Source organism: Melospiza georgiana, chromosome 2, assembly GCF_028018845.1.
Source record: "Melospiza georgiana isolate bMelGeo1 chromosome 2, bMelGeo1.pri, whole genome shotgun sequence".
Classification (NCBI taxonomy): Eukaryota; Metazoa; Chordata; class Aves; order Passeriformes; family Passerellidae; genus Melospiza; species Melospiza georgiana.
This window is the reverse complement of record NC_080431.1, coordinates 53,384,166-53,405,066: the sequence shown is the minus strand read 5'-3', so window position 1 is coordinate 53,405,066 and position 20,901 is coordinate 53,384,166. Positions and strand designations below refer to the sequence as shown.

Here is a 20,901-nt window from a genome sequence, read left to right as displayed (position 1 = left end):
AAAGTGACCACTGTGTGTGTCGCTTGGATAGCACAGGGCTTTTCTCCTGGAAGGCCTTGGTTTCTAAGTTTCTGACACCACACACACACACCAAAAAAAAAAAAAAAAGATCAGCTGTGGAGTTTTTGTTTGCTACTGAATTGTTTAACATTTCAGTTTCCCTCGTGCCTCTTGAACACTTTGTCAAAAGAGCAATTAATGCTTGTTTCAAGTTTGTCTTTTAGATAATGCTTCAGCTAAAGTTTTATTCTCTTTTTCAACAACAGTCCTTTAGTCTTCTGACATTTGAAAACACACCTGATGTCTTTGCTTCATTAGCTTCCAGTTGCATTGTCCAGAGCAGCACAGAAAATGGAGCAGCTAAGCAAGGATGCAGAAATAAGGAACTCCTCTGCTTGTTTGTGGATTTGCTCTGGATGCTCTGCCCAGGCAGCTCCTGGATGATCCCCACAGGGAGCAGCACAAGCAGCATCTCTGGGATCAAACTCATGCACCTGACACGTGTCTGACACCTCACTGGGGTACTTGGTTTCGAGTGGTGGATCTCCCATCTCTCTGTGCTCCCTCAAAAATCTTTCACTTCTGCAGTGAGCAAAATTCAAGCCTGATCTTCTCTTTTGTAACATGTGACTTCTGTAGAATTTCTAACTTAACAACTATCCCAGTATCAAGGGTCTTCCTGACTATATTCTTAGTCAGGTGCTAAATATATTGTTTTCTAGAACTTGTTCAGGCTGCCTCAAATTTTTGCTCAGATGTGTCTTGGCCACCATTACTGTCAAACCCTGGCTGCTGCTCTAGAGAGACACTTAGAGAATAGGAGCATGCCTTTGGGTGGATACCCTTCAGTTGCCTTGCAGGGATTTTGTATTCACATCTCTTCCAGCCTTATCTCAGTGGATCTTCCAAGAAATATCAATGCTGACCAGTAGGAGAGGAAGGTGTTTGACCGGTAAGATGAATTTTAAAAGAACAAACCAAAAAATCAAGGAAAAGCTTCTTTTTGCTTACTTGAGGTAATCAATGCTGATACTAAGAATATAAAGGACTCATAACTGTGTTTTTTTTGTGCCAGCTATAATCAGTGTTTCTCATTGCTAGAGGAGGCCTCATTTTCCCCTTCCAAAGCCTTTTCCTTTTTTTTTTTTTTTATCTATATGTGTCATGGAAGAGATTAATCCCAAATACAAGCTCTGACTCAAAAGTCTAGTTAATCACTAAGTAAAAACATTATGAGGACTAGATTTGTTTGCATTCCTTTACAAAAATAGACATGCAACAGGTAAGAGTTTGTTGGATTCAGGGCCTTTGTGAAAAGCCTGACCTCAGATCACAGAATAATAGAATCACAGATTGGAAAAGATTCTTAAGATAAGATTAAGTTCAGTGGTAAACCAAGCACTGTCAAGTCCACAATTAAACCATGTCCCTGAGTGCCACAACTACGCATCTTTTAAATATCTCCAGGGATGGAGATTCAGCCACTTCCTTTAGGTGGCCTGTTCCTGCCTAGAGAAGAAATTTTTACTAATAACAAAATAAATCAGAGACCACTTAGTCTTGTCCTGTCACTTGTTACTTGGGAGAAGAGACTGACCCCAGCCTGGCTACAGCCTCCTTTCAGATAGTTGTAGACAGATCCCTCCTGTGATTTCCATATGATGCCTCCACTAGAGAAAACCCTCTTTTTTTTTTTCTTTTTTTTTTTTTTTTCCCAAAAAATGCAATCTTTTTTTGTCATCCTGCAGCTTCAGTAGATGCAGGGCACGTTCCTTCTGAACAAAAGGCTGACACCCAGCACAGGGCATGGATAACTTAGTGCTGGCTTTCACCCTTCACCTGCAGGAGGATGGCAGGTGCCTCTGGTGCAGCTCCAGAAGCAGGACTGGCTCTGCAAACACAGCCATGGCAAGGCTGGAAACAAAACCCCTTCAGTTTGGCAGTGCAGGGGGAAATATTTTTTTTCGGATGTGCTGTAGAAACCCAGCAAGTTCCTTCTGTGTTATGCAAAATTTCCCCTCCTGACAGGGAACTAATAACTGCTTGTAAGTGTTTCTGGGCAGCAGTTTCAGGGCAAAACTTGGGTGCCAGGCTTGCATGTGAGAGGTTGCAAACAAGAAATGGAGATTCTGATCAATTACAAATTTTATGAGGAATGCTTGCTTTAAAGCTTGACACCAAGCAAGCAGAAAATGCCAGGGTAGGAGTGAGGAAATGACCAGAGGTAGATGGAAAAACAGGGAAAAAAAAGAGAAAATGTGCAAAGGAAAAATGAGATAATGAAGGGAAGCATGCCAAAAAAAGAGGAAGATATGCAAGAATATAGCTTTTAAAAAAGCTGAGAAGAAAAAGAAGGAAACTAAGGTAAACACAGAGCAGACAGACTAGGATGTAAAATTTCTAACATTTAAAATCCTATAAAGTCAGAACATAATGATAGAGTGTTCAAGGAGACACATATGCAAGTGAACCCATGTGCATATGACATTTTGTTCAGTCCTACGGGAATTTTCTGCAAATTTTCATCTGGATCCAAAGGAAATTGAATTATTGTTTTCTTGGCAAAAAGCTGCCTGCTGTTCAGGAGAGCAGTGTAATTTATAATAGTGGGGTTTTTTTCTCCTGCCATGGTTTGCAGCAGAAGACAGGTACTTGAAATTCTGGCAGTGGGCTGGCAGTGCCTGAGTTTGCAGCAGAGCAGCTTTGTCGTGGCTGTGACAGCCACCCTGTGCAGAGCAGGGGCCCTGGGAAAGCCCATCCTGCTGCTGTGTCAAAGCTGACGGTGGTTCACTCACCAAAAAATGAGTGCGATTGAGGCTGAAAGTACATGAGAAGGTTGGTTAACCATGAGTCAGCTTCTGCCAAATCAGATTGTCAAAAATCATTACTTTGCTTCCTGACAGTTTTGCAAAAATAACTGGTATAACAAGTTTAATTAAAAATAAAATATTTTTTTTTGTCCCATCTGTTTCTCATGCTTTTTTACTCCTGTAAGCCTCTGGCCAGCTGACCCACCAAAAAATCACATTTTATGTATTTCCTTCCATCACAAAGTCAAATTATTTCCTGAAAAAAACCCAGGAAGAATAGAAAACACATTGAACTGTGTTAGGATCTAATCAAGGCACTGGTTTTCTTTCTTTGTAGGAGTACCAAAACAGGATAGAGAGTATTGTTGCAACAGCCTCCATGAATGACACTTCTAGATCCATCTCCATCTGGGAATGGGTTTATCAGCTGGAAGAGTCACTGCCAGTTTCTGCTGGAAATGTGGGACTTGCAGCTTTCCTGGGGGAGCCTTGGAGGTGTGCCCTTCTCCCACTGCATCCAAACCTGGGAGCTGACAGGGGCCAGGCTTCTCCAGCCTCTTCTTGTCACTCTCTCACCAAGTAAAACCTAAGATTAGCTCATGCACTGTTATTAATATTTCACTGCTACTCCCCTTTGCCGCAAATGGATGGTTTTGATCAATAATTCATGGCTGGGCGTAGCCTATGAAATTTGAAGTGGGGTGTATGCTTTCCTGTTATTTATTTATCATTGCTTTTGTTTTGCAGGGTGTTTTTTCCCCTGCTATTTCATTTTTCACTTGCTTAAATGCCTCTCCTTCAAAGTTCAGACTGCTTGCAGGAAATTAATCTTGTGCCTTATGACTTTTAAGTAAGAATAAGTTCTCTGCAAGGGCCCAAGACTGAGCCACAAGGAAAACTTTCAGACCCACTCAGCCACTTCAGTGCCAAAGATCTCTTTGAAACAAATGACTTGGGGAATTTGATAACAAATCCAACTGCTCAAAGCTGATCCCTGGCCTCAAGAGCTGCCTGCTCTTTGTTTCACAGGGATATTTGGCTACTTCTGCTGAGGGAACGACCTGCTCCAAGACCAGCAATCAGGTGTTGCCCTGTCCCCTCCTTTGCCACTGGGGGCTGTTCTATTGGAACCCTCCTGAGCACAGGTTTTTGGGAGTGTAAATCTTCCTGGGCTGGAAGGTTGTAGGTTGTATCCCCTAGATACAAGTGGCCTTCTTCTTTGTGAAAACAGTCTACTCATGTCTCATTTGATTTTTGTGGCTCATCTTGATTCCCAAATAAGACAAATTGTAGTGAAACTGAGATAAAGATTTCCTTAGAAGATTCTAAGACAGATTACTGAGTAAAGGGCTTGGAAATTGAAAGCTGCACAAGCATGTGAAATCATAAACCAGTCTCCTGGCCATTATCCTCCTGGTCATTCCTGTGCCCAGGTCCAGGGGAAAGGGTGAGGTTTGGAGAGCTGCTGATCTGAGAATTGCCCTACCAAAATCATGCTTTTCAGTATGACTGAACTTCTTTCTACATTCCTCTTTCTCCAGCCTTGCCAGTATGCAAGCCTGGGTGTCCCTCCCTGACTGAGCATAAATGTCCTGTTGCTGATGGGCACTTGGGGTTGCCATGTTTGCTGTGTGGCACAGGCTTCTTCCCTTCATTCACACCTGTGTGCATGGCATGGGCCATCACTTTCCCTCTCCTCTCCACTGGAAATGCTCACACCAGAGGCCGGCGGGGCTGGTGACTCCTGCCATGGGCTGTGGTGGTTGAATGGGGGTTGAGACCAGGTTTCTCAGGGAAGGAGGACATGGTGGTAGATTCCAGCTGGAGGCAAAGCTCTGGCAGGGGTAGATCCACCCTACTCCTTCCTGCATGGACAGATTCAGACAAAGAATGAGAAGCTCTTGTTGCACCAAGAGATATTTCACAATATCATGATTCCACTCTCAACAGACCCCAGCATCCATGTTGGGACAGGTTCAATGGGATCACCCAGCATTGCTTTGCATTCTCAGGGCTTTTTCTGGCATATATAATGCAGGAGGAACACAGTGTAAAAGGTCTGAGTTTCACATGCATTCTGCAAAGCCCCATCTGTAGTATTATCTCTCCTGCAGAGATCACAGGTGGCATTTCAGGGTACACTGCTAACACAGATCCAGCAGTGGGTCAGATTACCAACTGAGCACATGCCATCAGAATAATGACTCCTGCTTCACAAAGCCTCATTTACCTTTCATCAGCTTTGAGGTTCTCAGGGTCCATATTCAGAGGCAGTTCAGTGCCCAAATCACTAGTGGTTACAGAAGTGTCACTGACTTTCATAGAAACAAGGACAGAGTCACACAATAAAGGCACAACTCAGCATCAAGCTGTAGTGGGAATTAGACCAGGTCCTCTGTACTTATATATGAGCAAGATATTATTTGTTAAAAAGAGATAATTTTAAAATAATTTCCATTATTTTGATTTGCCGTAGTTTTTCACGGACCAGGATGTTCCTCTCAAAGGGCTAATTTAAAATTGTGCTGGCGTTTAGTCAGACGCTTTGCAAGGTCCACAAGAAGCTTTCATTCAGCTTGGAAGATCTGCGCTGCAGTCCCCACTCTGCTCCCTACCACACACTCCCCACCCCAGAGCGTGGCCTACAACCTGTGACTAAATCAGCTGGGCCGAGGAGCACATGGCATTATATCAGTGTGATTTTGCAAAGTAATGGCTTTTGGAGAAAGACATTTCCTGAAGCAGAAGCAGCCTGCAGGAAGGCAAAGTTCTCGGGAGATTGCAGTGGGCAGTTAAAAATGAGAGCACCAAGAGGGGGATGTGCCAGGAAAGGCCCACCCAGGAATACACAGCCCGAGTGCCCATAAGGAAACGACTGAGCTACAGCAGAGCCCACTCCCTCCTCAGCTGGGCATCCCTGCAAACCCGCTCCTGGCTGCCAGAACACAGCACTGCCAAAGCTGCTGGACCTCTTCTTAGGCAGATGCCCCAGATCCTTCAAATATAATTCCCATTCTTTGGTGGAAGTGGGATTACTGGTTCCTACTTTTTGGGTTGTCACTTTGCCAGGAAATATCCAGGCCTTGTGGCAGGAGAGCACAGGCAGTTTCTTGTAGTGGGATAGAAGATAAGAAAACAAAGATAGTGTAGAAAGTAATCTTACCCCTAAGGAGTTGCAGCAGGGCCAATCACCAAGGGTTAGGAACAGGCCTGACTTTAACAGGCCACAGCTGTGACCAATGAGAAGAAGAGTGCTATAAAAGAGTGATGTGGCTGCATGAGAAGGGAATTGGAGTCAGTGCTCTGAGGAGCTGACCACAAGGAACACCAAGAAGATATGAAACTTTTGTGATAAGGAGACAACAGTATGGAACACCTGTGATAAGATGACAACAGTTTCTGCCCTCCCCAAGGCAGCTAGTGTGAAGGGGAGGGAGGTGAGAGGCCTTTGGCAGGTGAGGAGGCTGAAGTGAAAGTGCTTTGTCACTCAGCTGTGGCCCTGGCTCAGGGCTGGAAGCAAGGAGTAGGTAACTCATGGAAGGCTTTGGAGCCTGTGGTAACACAGTCTGGCTGATCTGCAGTGAAGTGTGACTGCATTGCACAGGCAGCAGGATGGGAGTGTCAGCACTGCCAAGAGCACTTGGAAAGAAAGGCCCTTCAGGCACAGGCACAATAAGGGACAAGACTTGTGAAGTGGTGTAGTGGTGACAGCAGCAGGGAAAAGATTGGTTTTGACCTTTTCAGCTGTGTCTCAGGGGCATGGTCTGTTAACAACTATAGTCCTCCCTCTGCAAGTGATTGAACACAGTGCATGCAAATTTATGGTACTTAATTTATAGACAATCATCTTTGATATTTCCTAGTGTCTTTTCCTGTAATTGGAGGACCACCTCTCCTTTACTTTTTTTTTTTTTACCTTTCATGCACATAAATCTCAAAGCAGTTGCATTGATATTTTGGCCCTAAGACTGAAGCTGTAGGTCAAGTGTATTGTTTTTCTGAGGTGGGACAGTAATGGTAATGGACATTTAAGTCAGTCCCACAGCACAGCCTGTCCTAACACCAGCTGGCCTGTTCCTAGCCATAAGCATTCTTTATGGCAAAATGCAAGCTATTTTATATTGTAGAGTTACAATTCAACACCCTTCTAGTAAACCAGGACTATAGTAATATCATGCCCTGTATAAGAAATTACTTTAGAGACATGATTCTCATGGAATCCTACATTGTCAGCAACAACACATCATGGAATCCTACATTGTCAGCAACAACACAGAGGTCCACACATAGGTACAAGTTAACCAGGTACAGGTAGGAGATAACTATTGCACTGTCCCACTGAAGTGTGTTTCAGTGCTGCCCAGTAAAATTGCTATTTGTGTGACACTTCAAGGATGCACAGGGCAGGGTGTAAATACTGTGTTATGACAGGACTTCAGCTGGGGTTGTATCTAAATTTTAATAATAAAAGGTTTAATAATATTTGGTGAGACAGCATTAGCTATACAGGGACAATCCAGCAGATCTTGAAATGAGGCAGAAAAAGGGATTCATGATCCACGTGTCAAACATGTGTTTTGTTTATGTCTGCCTCATAAATCCCTCATACTTTAAATCTCATCCTTGCTCTCCTTGTATTTCCAAGCTTGTTTGAATGCTTCTTTAACACAGCTGGTGCCTATGGGATGTGCTGGTATTGAATCAGTGCTGAGAACACAGTGTTGAGCTCAGTCTAGGTCATGTAAATATAAAATACCACACAACATGGTGGAAACTCTGAGTTGCTCCCCTGCCTTCTGCATAAACTGTAACAACTCAAGAGACGGTGCTAAGAGTGTTAAGCAAATATATCTGATAAGGAAATACCCACCCCAGTTTTCCTGTTTGAGTAGGATGTTAGATTTAGAGCACACATCCCTTTGGTGCCCTCTTCCTTGTCTCAAAAAAGACATTGCAGCATTTAATGGGATATCATGGAGACCAACAAAAGTAATTTAGCATTTGGAAAAGGTCTGTAAGAAAAAAGCTGGAACAGACCATCAGGCTCATGCAAAATATCCTGGAAAACAAAGAGGAGCTGTGGCACACCTTATCAAATACTATAGAGGAAGTATTTTTTCAATAGAAGTGAGTAACCAAAAATGCCTGGAAAGTGTTTCAACGTACCTCTGAAGAGAGCAAAAGTATGCTGATTCAAGGATGGATCTTAATTATGGAGATTTGTTCATGAAAGGGCTTCCTTAAACCTCTTTAAAACAGCATGTAGTTCATGGGCAAGGGAATGACAGCTTTTTCATTAAAGATATACAGTTTGGTTATTGTTTTCACCTGCCTGTTTTCAGAGGTAAAAGAACAGAAGTTTTGAAAAATCTGAAGGATGATTCTTCGGCCTGTGGAAAGTGGCAAGAATCTTGCTGTTGAGGCAGAACATTTCTTAAAATCCCTGTGGCACTGATTATTAACTTTTCTCTCTTGATGTGTTTTCAGATCTAAGCCTTCTGTACTGCTGCATTGTTGGGGCTTGAAAGATGGTTTATATTTGCATCCATCGAGCACTTTTACACGTGGCCTCAGTGCATTGGGAAATGTGTCCTTGAAATCTGTGTTAGTTGTGAGGTGGTGTGAGGAGGGCTGTGTTCTTTCTTAGGCTTCCCTGTTCAATAAAGGATTGGGCAAACTGTAGGGACACACCAGGATGTTACTGGGATGGAGCACAGCAGGTCAGAGGACAGGGAGAGAGGGCTCAACTTGTTCAGCCTGGAGAGGAGAAGGCTCAGAGGGATCTTGGCATCCACACCACCCTAATCAGAGCTCACAGAGAAGATGGAGCCAGCCTTTTGTCGGCGATGAACACTGATAATGAAAAGGTAACAAGCTGCATCAAAGGAAATTCCAAGCACTTGCACGGAAGAAGTTTTCGCAGGGAGGGCAGTCCAACGTTGGCAGAGATTGTGTGGCAATGCTGAGGAGTTTCCATGCCTGGTGACTGTGCCTCAGTCTGGCCTGGCAGCCAGCCCTGCCTGGTGGGTGAGGTGTCACTCTGTTCCATGCCTCAAGTGTAGCCACCCTTACCAGTGAAGAGAGGAAGCGTTTTGAGGTGCCTGTATTCCATGAACAAGAGTGGTACTAAGAGGAAAATCAAGAGCAGTGGCCCTATTGGAGGAGAGCTGAGGTGAAGAGGCAGAGACCAGAGCATGCTTCGATTCCCTTATAAAGACATAAATCTATTGCACTGTGAGGTTTTGCCACCGCTCACTTCCCTCTCTGGGCTCAGTTGTGGGCTTGCACTCTTGGGCTTGCCTAGCTGTGCTGCAGAAAAGGAAGAGTTTCTTTGTCTGCAGTGACAGCTGCTTTGCAGTCCCTCCACCCTACAAGACGTTTGGTTTCCTTCAGAAGTTCTGCCCTTTCCGTTGGATTTGCAACTGCTGAGCTCTTCGTTGCTCCGACCCACTGCTTGAGCCCAGGAGGTAAGATCACAGCATCTGGTGGTTTTTTGGCAGGCTGCTCTCACTGAGAGCCCCAGCAGTTTAACTGCACAGGAAATTGTGGCTGCCATGAAAAAACAGCAGGTTCTGTATTAGCATGAAGCATTTTCCAGTAGTCTTGTGCACAGCATTTCTACTGACCTTCAGGAAAGTGTTTGATAGATTTAATTTGGCAGAGTGGCTTTTGGCTGAGTAGAATGGTAGTCTTGGAGTTGGTATTGGCTTAGAAGGGCATGATAAAGTAAGAAGCCATTATTTTGATTGAAGACTAGATCCATGTAAGAAGGTAATTTTAATTTCAGTGATGAGAAACACTGATTCATAAGTATAATGTATTTTGGCTTGTAGTGCTTACAATGTAATCTGCTGCTGTTAAGACATTTATATCAGGTTTTTAGAAATGTAATTTTACTTTCCAGTGGATAAATAAAACTGATTCATATTAGAGTCTGATTGCAGTAGGAACTTCTGCTTTTAAAACAGTGACATGGGGGGGGAGTCCTAATGTTATAGTTGCCTTTAAAATCTTGACTGGTGAACCTGGTCAGGCCAGTCCCTTGCCTTCTTTGGGGTTTCAGCTCAGGCTCTGGATGAATTGAGAGTTGTGAATGTCTACAGATATTTTAGGTGGTACTATTGTGAACAGGAGCCTCCAGGCTTAACTATCTTCTTTGTAAGAGCAGTGGCCTTGCTGGTTTTGTCATATAGTGATTCTCTCAGCACATGGATTTGGTTTGAACACTGGAACTTTAGGTCTTTCTTATCGCAACCAACGTCTCAGACCAGGCTGGCTGACTGATCTCATACTGCTCCAGGTGTCAGGTGAAGATTATCTCTAGCAAATGCAGCTGGCTGCTCAGCAGATGGGGTTTGACCACCTTGCTAAAAGCAGATCACACCCTGGCACCCTTCCCACAGAGGAGCTCCAGCATGTTTCACCTTCCTCCCCTCTTGCCCACCCACAGGAGCAGTCTGGCCTCCTGAGCTGGGGAAGATCTCATGAGTAGACAGGAGATGTGGAAACCCCCTCTGCAGTGGGAAACCCCACTGAGAAGCAATGCCAGAGCCAGGAGGGGCTGGGAAGTACCTGCCTGCTTGCTGGTAACATGAGCGGGAATTTCTGCTTCCATCCTGACCATAAGGTCCAGATTTACTTAGCTCAGAAGCTGAAGGTCAAAAAAGGGATGTATTATCTTACTGGGTTTGAATTTGCTTCCTCAGCTTGACCAGAGTGTCTCCTTGGACTGAATATTATTATGGTCATAAGATGTTTGTACTTAAACAAATCTAGTGGTGTTGCTCTTCTTCTCTTACTCACAGAACCTGCCACACGCTACATTGTCTTGTATTTTGCTCTCAATTTTTTGACCCCATTTCTTTCTGATTTCAGTCATGAGCAGTTTAAAACATCTGTATAGCTTGAAGTAGAGTTATCTTGATAGAGAAAGTACTGTAAAAGTCATTACCATATGTTTTTTATAAAGCATGAAAGAACTAGGAAGAGATTGAGTAAAGGGGAAGGAAGGAGACAGGGAAGATCAGGGGAGTAAAGTGCATTCAGAAATGAAGCTCATTTTCATACCCAGCTCCTTCATGCAAAACAGCAGACTCCAGTGAAATGCTGATGCAAAATGTAAAATATATATCAAAATGAAAACTATGTAGGAAAAAATCTGAAACAGTGTTTAGGTGCTGCAGGACAGAGTACAGGAGAGTCTGTTGGATGCTCTGTGCATTTCCACAGCTATCCAAGGGGAATGTTGTAGGACGGAAAATAAATTCCTGCCCCTTGATGAAACAAGTAGGGTGTCCTGGACATGGAGGCTGTGCCAACAAGCAGGAGGGTGGCATGTGAGAGGCATGAGAGGGACATCCAGTGACCAGGCTTGGGGACCATGCCATAAAGCCAAATCATTCTTCAGAGGAAAGGGGAGCAGGAGGGCTGTGCCTTCTGCTGCTCTAGTTGCTGCTTGAGTTCCCCACTGTACACTGTAGCTCCCAGCACAGCACCATCACAGGATAGGGTCCAAGCAACAGCACAGCGGTAAAGGAGGGCTGTGTTCAGATGTGCTTTTCTTTTCCTGGTCTGATTTTGTGGGTGGAAGGGCCTGGTCACTGCTGGAATCACTGAGGTGTCCTGCAAAACTGAGGACAGAATTCGACTCCTGGCATGGCAGCAAATTCATAAATCCTTGTGGAACCAGGCAAATGCAAATGTGTCTTTCTATCTAAAAACCTCTTTTTTACAGCTGGAACATGTTTTTAATATTTTCCGTGCACAGAGGAACTGTTTTCCTGCAAATGAGCTGGCACCAGAGGCTGTCTCCTCTCTTTCTTGCATCAGTTACCAGGCTGCCTCAGCACATTTGGGTCAGTACTTCACGACCTGACCCCTCACCCTCAGGCTGAAGCACACAGGAATAGGAAGAGAAGATTCTATCTGTCCCTCCAAGGTTTTATGCCCATCTGCCAGCCCATCTGTACTGTGATAGATTCTCATACCTATATCCAAAGCAGACCCTGCAGATGCTCTCCTCCCACCTTTGTTAGTGAAGATGGAACTGGGTGGGACAGGGCTTTCCATGCCAAATGGGACACCTATAGAATGACTGAAACTGTCAGTTTGAGAATCAAAATGTTCCTTTATCTATGGAAAGATGTTCTCACTTTAAAGCCAGCTAGCCTGTGTTGATAAAGAGATGAGAAAGATAAGTGACTCAACAAGAAATGTAGGGTACTGGATCAATTTTTTTTTTAAAGAAAAATTGTACAGACTCTGATTGAAAACTAATATACACCTAAATGCTATCTCCCTAGTAGGGTGTATCTGATAGATACAAGACACATAAGGAGAGTATTTATAGGTTCAGAACTCTGCTTTTTCAATGTCTTAATTTTCTGGAAGGATTAGCCCTCCCTGCCACTGAGTGGTATATTGGAAAGAGATCTCCATCTCTTTCCAGACCCTGTGGATTTTCTCTTCCCTTCCCTACTGTTGACCAGTATTTGATTTAGGACTGAGGCATCACACTGGCAAATAAGGTCCTTTATGAAATGGAACATTAACAAATAACTCATGGGCATTGCTGTGTTCCTTCTGAACACTGATAAATGTATTTTCTCGGTATTTTTTTTTTCGAATTGTATAAGAAAAAAAAAACAGATAAAGTGCAACATCTTAATAATCCCAGTGCCTACATACATGGCAAGATTTGCTGTTGCAGACACCAGTCTTTTAAAAAACCTTTGAGGCGAAGATTGTCATTTATTGTGGGCTAACTCATGAATCTTTGTAATGTACTAGGGAGGAAGTATTTGCCATATCTGCACAAAGACTCCTCTTGCTGTCTTGAATGCTGATTTAAACAGCAAGATGCCACCCAAACTGAAGGTACTGGGATCCAAGTTACCCATTGTTAACAGAGGATGTTTCTGTCTACTTTAGGATTTAAAATTTAGGTCAGCATATCTGAGGAAATTTTAAAAAATACTCTTATTTATCTGTAGTTATTTCAGTAGGGAAAGTGTCAGAGCCCAACATGCATAACATGAAAAACTAACTTTTTTTCATGTTATGCATGAAAAAGTCATCTCATGTGTTTGAAATATTGCAGTTCATGCTTCTTAAATGATTTTCAAAGTCCTTGTTTAAGACATGTGTCTAATTGGCATGAGGTTCCAAATGTGTTTGTGTTTGCTGATATTGTCAGCCATAGTGAGCAGCTGTCTGAGTAACTCACCAGCATGGAAGAGAGATATGAACTCTGGTTTTCATCTTGCATCATGAGCAGAAAAAAAGCTGTCACAAAAAACCAATCCACTCTGTGTGCCTGGAAGCTGTGACACCAAACAAGGATAAAGGACATCGATGGGATTGTTTGTTTGTCTAAGGAGGCTGGGTACCCCTGAGCTATCACTGCAAATGATCACTGGCACCTCACTTCAATTCAGCATTAAAGCTGCTATCCTATTTTGCTGTGGGTGCAGTGTGGATCACCCTGCTGGTGTAGGGATCTAAGTACATTATTTTGATCAGAACTGTAAGAGAAATAACAGCTAATAATAAATATGTAGGAGAAAAGCATGATAGTAGCAAATATGCTGAGGCTGAAGTTTAATTGAGAGATGAGCTATTCTGGACTATGCTAAAGAACATGTTTGGCTGATTGCCAACAAGATGGCTTTGCCTGCTGCGTTTTAGTCAAAGATTTTTGCTGATGAGCACAAGATGAAACTTTCAAATTGAGGAACTTCTAGGCCACACTGCTGTAGTTTTGTAGCCTAGATTCTTCTTTCAACATGAGATCTACTGTATCGTTTATCTTTTTCTCACCCTTTAGTAACAATTAAAATGGCAAAAACTTGTCTTCAGAAGGAAAGAATCAGAATCTAGTTCAATCTCCTCTTGTCTACTCCTCAGCCTTCCACACTGTAAGAATCAGCTGAGACAAATAATTTGAACAAAAATGCATATGGATATATGGACATATGTGTGATATCTTCTGAGAGAAAGGTAGAGGGAAGTATTTCTGGGGAGGAATATCCTATCAGGGGTATTCTGAAGAGTGACCAGGAATAGGCAGGTATGCAAAGGTGCAATAAATGTGGGATAAATATTGAATATGTCCGAGATAACTCGTGTTTTCCCTTGTACTTTTCTGGCCTTGAAGATGCTTCAGATCTGTCACAAGAGTTTCTGCACAATTCTAAGGACTCTTCTCTGAATCCTCCCTGCTGGTGGCATGATCCAGGGCAGGCTGTGCCTTGGGGGAGGATTGCTAGGGCTGCTTCTTTTATGTCAGCTGGGAGGGAAAGTCTATTGCAGAAGAGAGCTGGGGAAGTATTCCCCATCCCTACAGAAAGCTGGATGTTGGAAATTGAACTTGTGAGATAAGAAAGAGAAAAGGAGCTAGAGCTATGAGCTCTGGCAAAGTGAAAGGCAGTTTTGTGTGTGCAGGGGGACAGTCTCACATTGCCCCATGAAACAGCTAACAGCTGTTTTGCAACAGCCAATGCCTCTTATTTCATCATATTTCAGAAAAAAATAAGCAAGTTTGAAGAGATGATAGCAGGAAATTTATATATGCCAGGGAACATGTGTCATGCCCCTCTCCAACAGCCAGACAAGTTATCATATAATTAGCAAAGTACCAGTGCCTTAACAAAGCAAAGCCCTGGTGGTAGAAAGTGAGTAAATTTTAGTAATGTCTTTGACTTTCTTGAAACCAAATTCACAGTTAAGTTGTTCCTAACTAAATATGTTTCTGAAAGGCAATGTTGTTTCATGAAATGTACTTTTTTGCTTTGGGGAAAGGTACAACTTTATGTCTATCTATGAAGTGCCATTTCATGTCTTCAAGGTTTTTATTGCCTTGCTTGCAACAAAGCTTAAACACCAGAGCAGTGGAGAAAAATATCAAACAAGGTAACCATTTAATACAAGTCTTGGAAACCTTGAGGTTTTAATGGCTTTGCCATTTATTATTTATAGTGCATGGTGGGTGTACATTTTGCCAAGCAATGCATAACCAGGCAGCTCCTCTGAGTAGGGCTTCAAAATTGAAAAGAAAATGGAAGAACATCGATATCCCTGTGTTTCAATTTAGCAATTATGTTCAGGTTTAAGATTATTTTAGTTCTTCCTTTATATTCCAGTCCAAAAATAGTTTGTTATTAGAGCTCTTAAAACATCAGTGTGGTCATGGGTTCTTCTGAGGATAAGGTCAAATACAAGGAAGCTTTAGGGCATGGCTGTGACATATTGGAAATGATGGCAGGGAAGGGAATGCTTTGCTAGTGGCTCTTTTGGTACCAGTTTGCTTGTATTCTCAGCAGCTTAGGTGAGAACCTCTTCCCTTTTTTACACCAACTGGTAGCTCAGCAGTCTTCTGGGGAGGAAAGAGTGTATTTACACAACTTTGTTTTGCTTTTGCAATAGTGGGTTTATGCTGCTTGCCAAACTAGAAAGAAGTATTGCTTCCAGGCAGTGTTGTAATCCGGATGTCCTGAAGCCATCTGAATCTCAGACTATCTCAGGGAGTTTTCTATTTTCCTTCTGAATGTTTATGACCTTCCATTTATTTCTTGTTGGCAGTTCCACTGCCTTTCTTGCACTGACCCAGGGAGGTGTCTTCCCCTCCTCAGCATCCTGCCTCAGCATCTAAGCACGTGCTCACTTTCACCTCATTCTCCCTGAGACACTTCATCTCTTTCACTGATCTTCCATCACACCAAGTTCAAGATCTTTCCTCCCAGCTGCTCCTGATCTTCAATATCTCATCTGTGCTGACAGCTAAGCTGTTTGTCTTCAGTCTATACTAAACTCCCTTCTGTCTTGCCAAACCTCTCCCCTGCCCAGCTTTTCTCTTTGCTTCTGGCCATACATTACTTTGCTCAAAGCCATTGTCTGGTTCTCACCAGCTGGTTTTCCCTTTGCTCCTTCCTCAGGTGGCTCCTCAACAAATGTTCCCTCCAAAGGAGCTCTTTCAACTTGTTCACGTGGCTCATCATCATTGCTCATCTGCATATTCTCCTTTGCTCTTATATCACCCTCTGCATTTTCTCTCTGCATCTGCCTGGTCATACTGATTTTGCAAACAGTTTGGAATGGAGCAGTGCATTGTGTGCTTAGAATGCCTTGTGAGTTATCAGTGATTGGACTATTCACCCAGGACTGTTGGATGCCCAAAGTATTTTCAGTTTGCATGGGGGATGGTGAAGTGCTGAAAGAGGTTGAACTTTAGAAGCATGTGGCTCTGCTCTTGGCTGGTTAAATCAGTAAAAAATATTGGGCCTGACCTCTCCTACTATTATCCAGAAGCATTTTACATCTCTCTGTGCCTCAATATTACCATTTAATGATTTAAGCAAAATAAGCATTTTAAATACTGAAAGGTGACTTTTTGAAAGAGGATTTTCTCCTATTTTGCTGTGTGTTGCTAAAGCTTTGAACTTTCACTCACTTGATTTCCTTATGTTTTGTTTTTCCTACTTGAACAATTTAAAAAGTGACAGTGATATTTTGTTGGGAATAACTCTGAAGCCTTTAAATCTAAAAATTCTGGTGCCTTTCTGAATCTCATTGTTGTGAAACCACAGTGGGGTATTAATCAGCAAACCCAGTGGATTTAGATACTGGAACTGACAGGCTGAAGTCAAGAGGTGCTGTGAGGGTGAAACTGTAGGAGAATCTCAGTTGTGTGTTGGAGCAGGCAGTGACCATCCTTCTGTCACCTGAGGAGAACCACCCCTCAGGTGATGGAGAACCAATTCTCGTTCTTGGTGTGCACCTGTGATGAATCTGATTGCTCACCTAAGTGTGGTTACCTTCACAACCTTAGTTACCTTGATTTCTTTATGTCAGTAGATAATACTGACATAAAGAAATCAAAAGAGGCCATTACAGCAAAGCCCTTCATCCTATTATTATTAGTATAAATGTAAACATATGTACTTCTAATAGGATTCTCTGTGCTTAACAGATTACTTAATTACATATCAGAGGTCACAACTTCTTATGTAAGCTGGAAGATGCCATTTTATGTTGGTGATACTTTTTTCTTGAGCTTACTTTGCAAAAGTAATGTTATAGGCAAAAGCCTGTAATGTTTCCTACCTCTTAAGCCTAGAACAGTCTTTGTGCTATTAAAAGTTGTGTTACAAATTATATTACTTGATCAAGTGACTGGACTAGAAAGAATGACCTTGCAGTGGAATATGGGCTTGCTGGCTGATAGTGTAAGATTTTCACGTGTCCAGCTGCATTTTAGTTAACCCACAATTTGTAAAAACACAGAGCAGGCAACAGAAAAAGATTGGCAGTGAGAAATCAGAGGCAGGAAAGATACCAGGACAGACTGGGGGAAGACTATGGATGTAACTTTACCCTAACATACATAGCTCACATTGCTAGTGGGTCATAGGGGTTTTTGAAGGCAATCCTTGAAAGTAGGGTGGTTAGAACCAACTGCAAGAGCAATGGCATCATGGATTCTGCTGCACTTCTCTAGTTATCAAGGTCAGAGTGAATGGACAGATTTTTTTATTGCTGTCCTCATCCTAAAACTACAGTGATTAGACAGGAAAAGGGTGCATGATACTACTGGGAGGCAGCAGACAAGGAGTTAACCACATGAGTTGCTTTTGGTTTATTTCAAAGCCATGTCCATAGTGGTTTTCACAGACACAAGGAATCGATGCATGAGTTCTGCAAAGCATTGACTCTGAAGCCCAAACAGGCTGTACATAACTCTGTGTTTTTACACAAATTGCAAACCTAGGGGTTTTTCTAAATTATGCAGTGTGAATTTTAGTTTGGAAATGGCACATTTCTGATTTTTTTCCCCTCATTTGATTACTGTATCTACTGCAACTACTTCCTAGGATCAGCTCAGGTTTCCATTCTATTCTATTTAAATTGTTGTTTGGTTAATTAATACTTAAAGAGACATAGGACACTATAGTCATTCTCACAAATATAGAATAATAGATAGTCTGTCTCCTGAACAGCTTCCTCATGAATATATGCAAGGGACAGTAGGTGCATGAAAAGGCAGATGGGGATAATGTGCATCTTCTGGCAGTGTATTTAGTGATGCCATAAAGAAAGTGAACTTTCCCTTCCTGGTTATTAAGGAAAGTGCCTGTAAAGTGAAAGTCTAATCCTTGCTCCTGTTTTATATCTTTGATGAGAGGAAAGACAGGAAAACTCCTTCTGGCCACACATTCCTAAAGCCACACAGCCTCAGGCACTAACTTAGGCACCTTGGGAGGAAAATCCTTAAACTCCCACATATCCAGGGAGAGAAGTAGCTGACTTTTGGGAAGCCAGACCTGGTGCTCTGAGCACCTTGTGAAGGAGCTTCTCTCAATCCCTCCACCTTGTCAGGGTGAGCAGCCTCCTCATTAGGTACCCAAAGGTAAGTGGTGCAAATGTCCCCTGAGGTTCTGGCTCCATCCCAGAGACCTGGGAAGCACCCAGGGCTGCTTCTCTGCCAGCACTGCTGAAGAAATGTCTGGATAATTGAGTTTCCAAGGGGGAATAACAAGAACCAGCACCATTTAGTCAATTTTCTCCATGAGAAATGAAAGTCAGCAGAGGTAGGATTTAATTCCAGTTAAATTAGTATAAATAAAACTGTTGTAATTTTGAGCAGGGCCTGGCAAAACAACAGGAGGGACATGGAATTGTGTCTCATCTACACAGGATTTTATCCCTTCGCTTGATTTCAGGATACAGAGAGGAGCTGGGTTAGCAGCTTTGGCGAGCAGCTCCAAAGCTTTGAAAACCCAAGTGAAAACCTCTCTCTGTTTCATCACAGCTGCAAACTCATAAAGCACCAAATGAAACAAGTGTCTTCTCCTTGCAGACCTGCCCCTCACAGAAGTCAGGATGGCATCGGCAGCACATTTCTCCGAGGAGGAGATGGCAGAGCTCCGGGAGGCCTTCAGCAAAGTTGGTGAGTGCAGCCAGCAGCAGAGGCACTGCTGAGGTGTGAACCTGTGGCCAGCTCTTTTCTCATGGTCTGACTGGCCAGCTGTCAGGAAATGGAGTTTGTTCCAGCACTGGTCACACATCAGCCACAGAAAGCCCTTTTCCTGCCACTGCAGGCCTCCCAGATGAAACCACATCAGCTCACTGCAGAGCACTGGCCTCTTGCACAGGGGGTGTTGGGGCTCCAGCAGGATTTACAAAAAAAAAAAACCCTCAAAAGCTGTACAGCAAACCATGTTGGAAATATTCTCAAGTGTTTTCCCAAGAATATTGTTTATTCACAACAAATTATTTGGAAGGCAAAAAATGTTTTATTTTAATGTAAATTGAATATTCCCTGTGGGAAGGAAGAATGTGGAGAGGACAAATGTGCAAATGGATAAAAAACTTGTAATCCCTTCACAATGACCTTTCAAGCCCCATATTTCTACTGTGTGTTTTCTTTCCAAACCTTTAGACAGCTCATTTGATCTGTCTCCTTTAAAGTCACACAGACCCATCACTGTCTACCCAAATTCTAAGAAAATGACTTTGTGCTTCTCACAGCTCACTTAACTCCTATCAGCCTCACTGGATTATGCACTCATCAGCTGTCCTTGCTGATTCAGGTTGATTTCTGAGCACACAATAGTCTAGTCTGGCAATCTTAAAAATCTGGTCCCTCTGAGTGTCCCGTACACCCAATGCCCTGAGAAGGCAAATCACAAAATCCTGGCATGGTTTGGCTTGGAAGGGACTTTAAAGATTATCTAGTTCCTACCCCATAGCCATGGCTGGGACACCTTCCACTACATCTGGTCGCTCCCCCAAAGGCTGGAAGGAAGCTCTCATTCCTCTCCCAGACATTTCCCTCTCCAAGTCCAGATCCTTTTGTTGAATGCCATGGTGAGATGGATGGGATGTTCTTTGCAATCCCTGTTAATCCTGCTACTGATGCTGAGAGCTGAGTGTCTTTATGTAGCATGTGACTCAAATTGCAACTTCCTATGCAGGAAGTCAGCTCACACTGCTCTGAAATCTCCTCAGCCTCCAGGATGGGGCGAAGAAGCCTGCAGAAAAAGAAGGACACAGATACTTAAAAGCCAAATATAAATAACCATATATATATATATACATGTATATATACACATATATATATACCATATAACTATATATATATTTATATGTGTCACAACCACAGTGTTTGAACAGAAACTCTCCTTGTGATAAACTAAAGTTTACTTTTTATCTGTGGAGTTTTTCACTAAGTGGAGGATAAAGGATTGTGAACCTGTATTGTTTATCTTCTCATTGAATACTACCCTGTATTGGTGATCTTCTCTACCAAATACTTGCAGGGAGCTCAGCAGGAGTATTCATGTTAGCACCATCCCAGAGAAACACAGAAGTTTTAATTTTGAGGATGAATGCAGTTGCATATGCAGTTCCAGCCTATTTCTGATGTAATTAGATCCAGAAAACAGGCTAAAATCACAAATTACATCTATGGATAAGTGCATATGTGTATTGTGTCAACTTTACTTTCTTTAGCTGTTCTGTGGACAGGATGCTTCCTCTATAGATCACATTTGTCAGTGTGTAAACTTTGGAATGGCAATTATATCCATTTAAACCTAGCTTTAAGATATTTATATGCCTAAACATATCAATTCATCACTGTGAGGTTTTGTTTATTAAAAAGGGATTGTAATTCTTTCTTGAGTGTGAATAACACCAAAGCAATTGAAAACACCAGATTTCAAGACAACAAATCTTTGTATAAAATGTACCTTTCCTTGGATCAAAATCAGCCTTTATGTGCAGAAAATGTCACTGGGCTGATGTAGAATGTAAAAGTTTGCTTTAATCTTTGCAGATATCAGCGGGAATGGCTTCATCGATACCAATGATTTAACAGAGGTGCTGAAGGCTGCCAATCTCCCTCTCCCAGGATACAAAGCCAGAGAGCTCATTCAGAGTCTGACAACCACGGGGAATGGCAGGATCAGTTTTGATGAATTTATTTCAGTAAGTAATTTATTTCAGTCACTCAGAGTGATCCCCAGGGCACAGCAGAGGCACAAGCACAGAGTCTCATGGGCACCTCATTAATCCAATGAGTCTCCTCTCCGGA

The 20,901-nt window shown here is 42.6% G+C and overlaps 1 protein-coding gene across 4 annotated transcripts in view; it reads left to right on the top strand.

Moving 5' to 3' along the window:
• Positions 1 to 20,901, top strand: part of LCP1 (lymphocyte cytosolic protein 1) — a 50,222-nt gene that overhangs the window by 10,611 nt on the left and 18,710 nt on the right. For 3 of the 4 annotated variants that reach the window (XM_058045227.1, XM_058045226.1, XM_058045224.1), the window contains exons 1-3: positions 9,129 to 9,277; positions 18,664 to 18,753; positions 20,644 to 20,795. In XM_058045227.1, the coding sequence (XP_057901210.1) occupies positions 18,687 to 18,753; positions 20,644 to 20,795 (219 nt within the window). In that variant the 5' untranslated portion in view covers positions 9,129 to 9,277; positions 18,664 to 18,686. Of the gene's footprint in view, positions 1 to 9,128; positions 9,278 to 18,663; positions 18,754 to 20,643; positions 20,796 to 20,901 lie in introns of those variants that run through there. The other variant, XM_058045225.1, reaches the window with a different exon arrangement.